Source organism: Acanthisitta chloris, unplaced genomic scaffold (genome assembly GCF_000695815.1).
Source record: "Acanthisitta chloris isolate BGI_N310 unplaced genomic scaffold, ASM69581v1 scaffold60, whole genome shotgun sequence".
NCBI classification, from domain to species: Eukaryota; Metazoa; Chordata; class Aves; order Passeriformes; family Acanthisittidae; genus Acanthisitta; species Acanthisitta chloris.
In genome coordinates this window covers 6,574-17,607 of record NW_008650891.1, presented here as the reverse complement: position 1 = coordinate 17,607, position 11,034 = coordinate 6,574, and the positions used below count along the sequence as shown (strand labels likewise).

Here is an 11,034-nt window from a genome sequence, read left to right as displayed (position 1 = left end):
TCGTCCACAAAGCCCACCCATTACCCTGTCCCTGCTGTAACCCCTAAACCAGATCGTCCAGCATCAGGTCCAGACACTTCTTAAACACCTCCAGCAATGGTGACTCCACCACCTCTGTGGGTAAACCTATCCCAGTGCCTGACAAATGTTGGCTGTTCAACACAACCCCCTGCTATTTAAATCCACAATTCTGGTTAATACAACCAACACAATCAAATTAGTGGAGAAGTATAAAACAGGCTTACAGGGATTTAATGCTAATACAGACTAACAAAGGGAACCTGATGCCACAATACTGAGAGAGCACACAAGTTTCAGATCGAGCCCTCAGAAGTTCAAAACAGAACATTCCCAGGAGGAGGTTATTTCTGGCCTGCCTGGGACTGAGGCTGTGCAGTTCTAAGGTTGCACTGGGGTTCCTCCCATGATCCCTGACTCAGTGCTGGGCAGGCACTAGCCTGGCTGTCTGTGGCTTTTGTTGTGCTCTCATTCAGAGCAGGCTCAGGGGTAATTTACTGTGTGCTATTCACACTTTCACTACTACCTTAGAAATCCTTTTCCTTTGTCAGTTTTGTCACAGTATCTGATAGCTCTTCTCCCCTTATTGTTGTCTGCTGTTCCTCTGTAGTACTCAGAGGATTCAAGGTGTTAGCAGTTTCTATCCAGAAGTGATTGCTGGTGTATGGAAAGGTTTGCACAGCCTTTCTTGACTTAAGGCAGCTATAAATGACTGTGTCATGCTGCTCTGCTCTGCAGTGGGTAATTATGCTGCAGCCAGTTCCACTGCAAGTGGGGAAGGAGTGAAAGCACTGAAAGCTCAGACCTTGCAAACCAAAACGGTTCCCTTTATCTGGCTTTCCTAAAGGACACAGTGCCCCAGGCTGACATTCTCCTGAGAATTACTGTCACTAGAGTAGAACTATTAGGAGCAAATTCACATCTGTTTCTGCTTTTTGCAGCCAGAATGTGGCACTGCTGTAAGGATTTTTCTTGTTGATTTGTCCGTTTTGAGTCTCCTGTACCTCATGTATTTCAGTTCCTCAAGGCACTTTGGTAGCTTAGCCATTTGATGGGCCAACATTCCCTTCACCTGAGTCTATTCACAGCTCACTTCGTTGCCTCAGCTGCCTGGAGCTGCCTGTTGTGACCCTTCTGGCTTGCCTTGCAGATCTATTAACTATGATGAGAAGGATCCCTTCCTGTGCAATGCCTGTGGCTTCTGTAAATACGCTCGCTTCGACTTCATGCTCTATGCCAAGCCCTGCTGTGCAGTGGATCCCATCGAGAACGAGGAGGATCGAAAGAAGGTGAGACTCAGAGCAGGTTCTGGAATGAAATGCTGTAGCTCTTGGCCAGCTCAGCACTGTAGGACCATCAGAGAGATCCATCCTTCTTGGAGTACCGTAGCAGTGCTCCTTCAAGACTTCTCATTGATACCTGGAGCACTTGACACAGTTCTGGAGTCCCCAACCTGAGAAGGACATGGAACTGTTGGAGCAAGGCGAGAGGAAGCCACAAAGTTGTAAGAGGACAGGAGCACCTTCCCTGTGTGAGAGTTGGGGCTTTTCAGCCTGGAGAAGAGAAGATTGTGGGGAGACCTCAGAGCACCTTGCAAGAGCTTGCAGGGGCTCCAGGGAAGCTGCAGAGGGACTCTGTGTTAGGAACTGCAGTGACAGGAGAAGGGGCAATGGGGATAAATTGAAAGAATGCAATTTAGGTTAGACATCAGGAAGATGTTTTCCCTGTGAGGGTGATGAGATGTCCCAGGTTGCCCAGGGAGGCTGTGGCTGCCCCAACCCTGGCAGTGTTCACAGCCAGGTTGACTAAAGCCTTGAGCAACCTGCTCTGGTGGGAGGTGTCCCTGCCCAGGGCAGGGGGTTGGGACTGGATCATCTTTGTATTCCTTGTTTGGTGTCTTCCTCCACCAAATAAATAATTCTTCAAAAGCCACAATTCAGTGCTTCACTTAGAAACTTGCTGCACCTCTTTGCCTCACTGTCCAAGGGAATGAATTTGGGTTATACTGTTTTGCTTCACCATCTCACCCAAGGAGCTCTGCTAATGAGTGAAGAACCCCCTGCACTCTGTGACCTGTCCCAAAGGATTAGTGTGCTGAGTGTGGTGTCAGCAGAGGGGAACCTGTGACAGAAGCAGGGTGCAGAATCACCATTTATTTCTGTTTTCCCAGAGAAAGGCAAAAGAGACAGAAGACTTGGAGTTTGGTGGGTTTAGTGCTGAGGAATTAAAAATTGTGTCAGAACATAAGAGTTTCCTTTCTTTTTTTTTTATCCTTAGGCTGTAACAAATATCAACACTCTCCTGGACAAAGCTGACAGAGTGTATCACCAGCTGATGGGACACAGACCACAGCTGGAAAACCTTCTGTGTAAAGTGAATGAGGCAGCACCTGAAAAGCCACAGGTAACAAGGGACAGGTGGAGTTTGCATAGAATTCCATACTGGTGACCCACTGCCCTTTAAACTGCCAAAGCAAATGAAGGGCCTGACCCTCAGATGCTGCTCTGCAGTCCTTATTTTTGTGTGTATCCTTCTTACATGATTCCTTTTTTTTTTCCCCCCCTTCTGTTCCAGGATGAATCTGGTAGCAGTGGAGGGATAAGTTCTACCTCAGCAAGTGTGAATAGGTACATACTACAGTTAGCCCAGGAGTATTGTGGTGACTGCAAGAACTCCTTTGATGAGCTTTCCAAAATCATCCAGGTATGACATGCTTTGATTTGAATTTGGGTCAGGTGTTTATCAGATGTTGCCATCTTGCATCTAATTATATCATTAGTAGGTGATCAGCTGCTTATCTTCAGAGAAATAATAAAGTAATCATTTCTACAAACTGTGGGTACCATTAATTCTATGGGTTTGTCACATTTCCAGTGTCACATTGCATGTAATGTAGACACTGGAGCAGGTAACTGGGAGTTAGGCTAATATTCCCAGTGGATTTCTGCCACTTGCCATGAAGATATTTGGTTAAAAATGTTTCTCCAGAAAAAACACACTGAAAATAATAATAATAATTGGGATTAGCAATTCTGTGCTGCCTCACGATTCCACAACTTTCATTCCTCCTCCTCTGTGTTCCCAGAAAGTCTTTGCCTCTCGGAAGGAACTCCTGGAATATGATCTCCAGCAGAGAGAAGCAGCAACAAAGTCATCCCGAACCACCGTCCAGCCCACGTTTACCGCCAGCCAGTACCGTGCCTTGTCCGTTCTGGGCTGTGGCCACACCTCATCCACGAAATGCTATGGCTGTGCCTCAGCTGTCACTGAGCACTGCATAACCTTGCTCAGGGCTTTGGCCACCAACTCTGCCATCAGGCACATCCTGGTGTCCCAGGGCCTCATCCGGGAGCTCTTCGACTACAACCTGCGCCGAGGCGCAGCCACCATGAGGGAGGAGGTTCGGCAGCTCATGTGCCTTCTGACCAGGTGAGAACTGCCTCAGTGGCTGCAGCCTCTGGAAAGCTTCATCCTCCTAAATGCCCCATCAGAAGGAAGAGCTTTATGGGATGTACCCCAACCCTGGCAGTGTTCAATGCCAGGTTGGATCAAGCCTTGAGCAACCTGCTCTGGTGGGAGGTGTCCCTGCCCAGGGCAGGGAGTTGGGGCTGGATCATCTCTAAGTTCCATTCTAATCCCTAAAATTCTGTGATTCTGTCATCAAGTCCAACCATTAACCTGTCACTACTGTAACCCCTGAACCAGATCCTCCAGCACCAGGTCCAAACACTTCTTAAACACCTCCAGCAGTGGTGACTCCACCACCTCCAACCCCTGCCCAGGGCAGGAGGTTGGGACTTGATGATCTCTAAGCTCCATTCCAACCCCCAGATTCTATGGTACTATGACAGGGGAGTTACCATAAAATCATGGAATCCCACAATGTTTTGGCTTGGAAGGGACCTTAAAGACCATCTAGTTCCAACCCCCTGCCATGGCCATGTCTTCCAGCAGCAAACTGTAGACTCCAACTCCTTGTGCATCTGTTATCAGCTAAGCTGAAATCTCAGGAGTTTTGGGTATTTGGTACAAGCAGAGCATAACAGTGTTCTCTTTTTCCTTCTGGAATTAGGGACAACCCGGAGGCCACACAGCAAATGAATGACTTAATCATTGGGAAGGTTTCTGCAGCTCTGAAGGGACACTGGGCAAATCCAGACTTGGTGAGAGTCTCCAGTGTTTTCCTGTTTCTTTTTTTCTGCCCCTCTGCACTCCTGATGCATTGCAATAACTCCATCTGCTCTCTTACCATAGTCTGTCTGTAATCCAGAAATCTGAATCTTGATAGGAATTAAGATAAATATCATAGAGTAAAGCACAAATTATGTGATTTAGGTCCATGCCTAAGTTTCCTCAGGCATTTTTTCCAGTCTTGCCTGTTGGTTGCAGGTCTCAGAGATGTTACCAGGTCACCCCAAATTGGGCGTGGGATTAAGTTTACTTAGATCCATGTGTTTTAAACCTGTATTTTTTAAATATCAGAAGGCAAAAAGACATCACCAATACTTTGCCCATGTGTGTGTGTTGCAGGCTAGCAGCCTCCAGTATGAAATGCTGCTGCTAACAGATTCCATCTCCAAGGAAGACAGTTGCTGGGAGCTGCGACTGCGCTGTGGTGAGTTCCCCTGACTGCCCTGAAGGCTTTAGCTCACAGTGCTGTGCCCAGCTCTGTGCCCTGTAGTGACATTTCTGACTCTAAACCCTTTTAATGTGCTGTATATATTACATTAAAGGTGGTGGAGGTGTGTGGTATCTCCAGATCTTACAGGGAAGTGAATGTTTGTCTGTGTTTCAGCTCTCAGCCTCTTCCTGATGGCAGTGAACATCAAGACTCCAGTGGTCGTTGAAAACATCACCCTCATGTGCCTGCGCATTCTTCAGAAGCTGATCAAGCCACCTGCTCCTACCAGCAAGAAAAACAAGGTACTGCCTTGGATGCTGAGCAAAGCAGCTGAGAACTTGCTGATTCAAGTCTGATCTCGAGGATTAATTACTTGTGAGGGAAGCAGGGCTTGTTTTTCCTGGTCGTGGTGACTCTTTTCTTTGCAGATACAAACTGCAGGTAACTGCTTTCTAGTTTTGACTGGGTTTTGATGGCTTTGACCATACTGTTCAAACCCAGGCTTTGCTTTTTTCCCCTTGGATTTGAGACTTCAAAGCTCCAGTACTTCAAAGCTACAATTTGGTTTTTCTGGGCAGGTTTTTGGTGCTTTTAACAGCTTTGTACAGTCAAATACTGAAACATGACAGAATCAAGTACTTTTGACTCAGGTTTTTCAATACAGAGCTACAATTCTCATAACATATTGATTGGCTGCTCCTTGATTGTAATTTAGGATAAGATTTGCAGGGGAGTAGATATGTTTCTGCTGTGCTCACTGCTGTGATTTGGCTGTCTGATAATCAGAGATGGATGTCAGAGATGGGTTTACTGTTATTTCAATAGGAACTGGGATGAGACATCTGTCAGTTCCTCATTAACAGGCACTGTATACCTTGCTGTTGTCCAAGAGCTGCATTTACCTCCTCATGGCACAGCCCCAGTGGTTCACCTGCAGGAGTTACTCTCTGGGGTCAGTCTGTGGCTTCCTGAAGAATCACAGAGCTTTTTTATTTACTAGGATGTGCCTGTGGATGCTCTCACCACTGTGAAGCCTTACAGCAATGAAATCCATGCACAAGCTCAGCTGTGGCTCAAGAGAGACCCCAAAGCATCATATGAAGCTTGGAAAAAGTGCCTCCCTGCCAGAGGTAGTCCTGTTTCTTAACTGTTACTTTGTGGAGAAACATGTGTGTCCTTCCAGGTAGAATAAGAAATGTGCTTCTGTAGAGTTGTGTTGGCTTCTGTCTCATGACATCTGATACCATCTTCACTCTTAGCTCTGTAGTCCTTAGACGTTGGAGCACTGACTTTTCCAGGCTCAAACCCTAAGCAGAAAATATTCTATGCCTGCAGATAATCAGGGGAATGTATGAAATGAAACTTACTGAAAGTGATGGCAGCCAAATGAAAGCTAATTGGGTTCCCTGAGAGGCTGTGGGACTTGTATCTGCCTTGGAATTGAGCATGGCTCCACACAGAAGTGAAAATGGCAGCAGAAGGAGATGGGAAGCCACTCAGCTTCCCAGCTGGAGTTTGGAGAGTTCCAGAATGAAGATAAAAAAATACTCTTGACAGTTTGCAGTTCAAAGCTGATGACAGTTCTCTTGGGTTGTGCTCAATATTGCAGGTATAGATGCCAATGGGAAATCTCCCAGCAAAGCTGAGCTCCACCAGCTCTACTTGTCAGAAAAATATGTCTGGAAATGGAAGCAGTTCATGAGTCGCCGTGGGAAGAGAACTTGTCCTCTGGACCTCAAGCTGGGACACAACAACTGGCTGCGACAGGTAAACTTGGGCAGAGTGAGCAGTCAGAGTGGTGATGCTTGGCTGCAGTTTGAAGGGACATTTGGGAAGGCTCTAACTGTCCAATTCCAAGTCAGGTTTGCAGCTTTGTTCCCTTTAAAGTACTCCATGTAAACATTTACCCAGTTATCTGCATGTCCTTAAGCTCTGAACCTTTAATGGCCACAGTGCTCCTACCTGCCTAATCAGCTGCATTTCTACTGAATTTTCTGAGATCCTGGGCAAAAGCTTTTCCTGTGTATGTGGCTCAGTCTGTGCCCACACAGTGCATTGTTTAAGCATTTTACTGGTGGGCAAAGTAGAGATTCTCCCAGGATCAAGTGTTTGAAGACCAAGAGAACACTGTCCCCAGGTCACCAAGCAGCCCTAATGTCTGCAGTGCCTTTTTGCTAAGCTGTCAGTAGTTTATCAGCTGATTCCATCTGTCCCTGCCTCAGGTGCTGTTCACTCCTGCCACCCAGGCTGCCAGGCAGGCTGCCTGCACCATCGTGGAGGCTCTGGCCACCATCCCCAGCCGAAAGCAGCAGGTCCTTGACCTCCTGACCAGGTATTGCCTGTCCTACCACACTTCACTACTGTTCTCTAATTCCCATGAGAATTTCTCCTTTCTTCCAGCTTTTCTCACACCTCTCCCTCATATCCCTCTGATTCACAGGTCTTTCTGAGCTGGATTCTAGAACTTAATTACCTGGGAAGGGATACACTTAGGGAGATTTTTTTATTTATTTTTTTTTTGCTGCTTGGCAACAAACTGTTGCAGTTCTGTACTTTTTCCAGAATTAAGCAGCTGATGTTCAGCTGTGTGGATGACATTTGCTCTGCCTCTTTGACAGCAAAATAATAGGGTGCACTCTTTTCCAACTCCTGTGACACAACTTAGCTTCTGCTAATAGCACAGTTGGGGAACTCCTTTTTGGCACAAAATATCACTTTAGCCAGTAAGTGATGAGTATCAGTGATGCTGTTAGCTAGGACAACAGGGAGGATGGATTCCGGAGGCTTTTTCTTTCTTTCCATGGTGTCCTTAATGCCTCTTGTTACTGTGAGGTGATTGTCAGCTTGTGTGTCTCTTTCCTAGCTACCTGGATGAGCTGAGCATTGCTGGTGAGTGTGCTGCAGAGTACCTGGCCCTGTACCAGAAACTCATCAAACCTGCCCACTGGAAGGTCTACCTGGCAGCCAGAGGGGTTCTGCCCTATATTGGTAGCCTCATCACTAAGGTATGGACATGTGTGGAGGAACTGACCTGTTAGTTTGGTTTTTTTCTGCTTTGAAATCTCCATCTCTCTGCTCAGTGCCCTGTTGCTGTCCCTGCCAGGTTTATGCAGTTCACACTTCTGTGCTGTTAGCTCTGAACAGAAGGAGCCAGAGTGGTTTTAGCCCCAGCTGTAGCATTCCTCAGCACCTTAATTAACTGCTCTGGGGGCAGCTCAGGGTTATAAATATTGCTACACTTCCTTGGCACCAGGTCTGAGTTGGAAGCTTTTGTCCAGCTGCCAGGCTGGACTCTGACAGCCCTTAACAACACAGGAGGATTAGGTGTGCTGCCATTGCTGGGGTGTGAATTACAGCCTGTTGGAGCAGCAGCACATTTAATTTGCTGTGTTCAGAGTGGTAGATCCTAGAAGTTTTCTGTGGGGATCCCTGGTGCACTCCAGAGAGGCAGATGACACTCTCCTTTATCTCAGGTGACCCTGAGTCCGTCATGAAGAGCAATTAGAGCCAAGCAGTGATAGTAGATAAGTGTAAAAAGAAGCTGAAGATATTTGGGGCAGTTTTTTCCTCCTTTTCCCCCTTCCCTCCTCACTGCTGTGTTGCAGTTCTGCTTTCTCTATGCCTGGCTATGTTCCTTTGCACCCCGTGTGAGCCACTCACCAGCTAATCATTATTGGCATTGCAGTTTCTTGACTAATAAAGACTTGTTAATTATTTTCAGGAAATAGCTCGTTTACTTGCCTTGGAGGAAGCAACACTCAGCACTGATTTGCAGCAGGGATATGCCTTGAAGAGTCTCACAGGTATTTGGAGGCATCAACATGAGTCCTGTAGCAGGATTAGAGCTGGGGTGATCCTTGTTCTGGAGCAGCATGTAGGAGGATTTCAAAGCAATGGGATTCAATGTGTTGCAATTGTCAGCACTGGAGTTTTGCCATCAATTTAACACTTAATCTCTAAATGGATTTTTCCATATTTTTTTGGTGGTCAGTTTGAGTTTTTAGCTGAACTGTGGTAACAGATTAAGCAAACTTCATAATTTCACTGTATTATACAGCACAGTCCCTGGGAGCTTTGTTAACATTGCTGCTTTATTCCTACCTGTTGTTTCCTTCCTTATTTTATGGTAGCTTATGGGGTTTGATCTTTTAGGGTGTTATTTGTTTTTTCCAAACCTTGTTGGAAGTGGAAATGCCTCATGAACTAAGTCATTCTTTTTGTATTCTCCTCCACATTCTTCAGCCATTAATGAGCTAATTCATAAAGCTTAGCTTCTTGCAAGAAGCAGCATGTTGGTCAGTGTGTCATGGGAAAGAATCTGCATGTTTGCTGATTCTTGACTTTATGATAGGAGTGACCAGTTTGGTGATGTCACTGATAAGTCATGTCACATCAGCAGAGCTCACCGAAGCATTAGAAGAGGAGCAGTCACTTACTTTTGAAATATCTTGTGGCAGAAAAATGCTAAAGAGTGCAGAATCATATGTCAAGCACTTAGAAAGCTCCTTACACCCTTTCCTCATTCCCAAACTGTTCTCCCATATGTTACCATTTCCAAGGCAGCTCTCCCAGGCCAAGGGTTTTGCCTCCAACCACTGAGTTCACAGGAGTGAGATTTCACCCACAGACTGCTGAGGGTGGGAATAAGCCACTGTGCCCTGTTTACTGCCATGACATTTAGCAATCAAATCCAATTCTGTCCCACTTCCTGAATACTTCTTGCTTTCCAGGTCTTCTCTCTTCCTTCGTGGAGGTGGAGTCCATCAAACGGCACTTCAAGAGTCGCCTGGTGGGGACAGTCCTCAACGGGTACCTGTGCCTGAGGAAGTTAGTGGTGCAGAGAACAAAGCTCATTGATGAAACTCAGGACATGCTGCTGGAGATGCTGGAGGATATGACAACAGGTAAAACCACCTCAGTTCCAGAAATGCAGCATTTGGCTCATCCAAGATGAAGAAGCAGATTGGTACAGCCACACACAGAACTGTTCTAAATGACTGCCATAGTGAGGGGGTTTAGGGCTTCCAATCTTTCCTTTTGGCACAGAAAAGGTAAATAGTACTCCTGCTCATCTCTTATTCCCCAGGAATTTAAGCCTCCTCCTTTTTATGGGACTGTTTTACTGCAGCCCAACCATGCAAAGGCTTTTCCAAATGACCACACCAATAAATACCCTTTCATCCTTTACGGAGTGGCTGTGCCAAAGGAGAGAGCACCAAAGTGTGGAGCTTATTGCAGAAGGATTTATGGTGTGTGCTGTGTTGAAATAGAACCTATAAAATTGACTCCTGTGTCTCTTTTCATGCTTCTGTTTCCTGGCAGGCACAGAGTCTGAAACCAAAGCATTTATGGCAGTGTGTATAGAGACTGCAAAGCGTTACAGCCTCGACGACTACAGGACTCCAGTGTTCATCTTTGAGAGACTCTGCAGCATCATCTACCCTGTGAGTATGGAGGGGCTGTACAGCACTGAGAGTCAGGTGTCTTCAATAGAAACGTGGAATGGTTTGGGTTCGAAGAGACCTTAAGGACCATCTGTTTCACCCTCCTGCCATGGGCAGGGACACCTTCCACCAGCCCAAGTTGCTCCAAGGTCTGTCCAACTTGACTTGGAACACTTCTAGGCATGGAGCAGCCACAACTTCTCTGAGCCAGTGTCTCCCACCCTCACAGGGAGGAATTTACTCCTAATATCTAACCTAAATTTCCCCTCTTTCAATCTGAATCCATTCCCCCATGTCCTATCACTACAATTCCTGATGAATAGTCCTCTGGCTTCCCTGTAGTCCCTTCAGACACTGGAAGGTGCTGTGAGGTCTCCACACAACCTTCTCCAGGCTGAACAGCCCCAGCTCTCTCAGCCTGTCTCCATAGTGGGGATGCTTCAGTGCCCTTAGTAACTTCGTGGCCTCCTCTGGAGTTGCTCCAACAGTTCCACGTCCTCCTTATGTTGAGGACACAAGATCTGTGTAGCACTCCAGGTGAGGCCTCACAATAGAGAGGGAGAATCATCACCAAGCACCTGTAGCAATCCTAGATCTAATTACTTGCATTTTGGCAAAGAACAACAGCATCTGCAATCATGATGTAGTATGAGCCAGTGTAGACGTAGTAGTATCCCATTTGGGGTCACTGTTTAAGCCCCACTGTGGCACACTCTGCAGTAGTATTGTTTCTTGCTGAGAAATTTGGTTACTAAATGATCCTGGACATCTTTTGAGTGCCACACACGTGGCATGTACAGCAGGATGCACCATGGTGAAAGGACTGAAGGTTTAGGAACATCCTGTCACTTGCAGCCATGAAAATGCAGGAGTGGGAGTGTGGTTAGGGAGGAACTTATTCACTCTGTCTCTGTTGCTGTTCTTTAGGAAGAGAATGAAGTCACTGAGTTC

The 11,034-nt window shown here is 46.4% G+C and overlaps 1 protein-coding gene across 1 annotated transcript in view; it reads left to right on the top strand.

The window, feature by feature from the left end:
* Positions 1 to 11,034, top strand: part of LOC103798291 (E3 ubiquitin-protein ligase UBR4-like) — a gene marked incomplete at both ends in the record, with an annotated part of 45,185 nt that overhangs the window by 27,780 nt on the left and 6,371 nt on the right. The window contains 15 exon segments of the mRNA XM_009070547.1: positions 1,169 to 1,307; positions 2,296 to 2,421; positions 2,593 to 2,721; positions 3,104 to 3,447; positions 4,091 to 4,181; positions 4,549 to 4,633; positions 4,814 to 4,941; positions 5,640 to 5,769; positions 6,249 to 6,406; positions 6,862 to 6,971; positions 7,503 to 7,644; positions 8,361 to 8,442; positions 9,370 to 9,543; positions 9,962 to 10,083; positions 11,011 to 11,032. Coding sequence (XP_009068795.1) covers positions 1,169 to 1,307; positions 2,296 to 2,421; positions 2,593 to 2,721; positions 3,104 to 3,447; positions 4,091 to 4,181; positions 4,549 to 4,633; positions 4,814 to 4,941; positions 5,640 to 5,769; positions 6,249 to 6,406; positions 6,862 to 6,971; positions 7,503 to 7,644; positions 8,361 to 8,442; positions 9,370 to 9,543; positions 9,962 to 10,083; positions 11,011 to 11,032 — 1,982 coding nt within the window.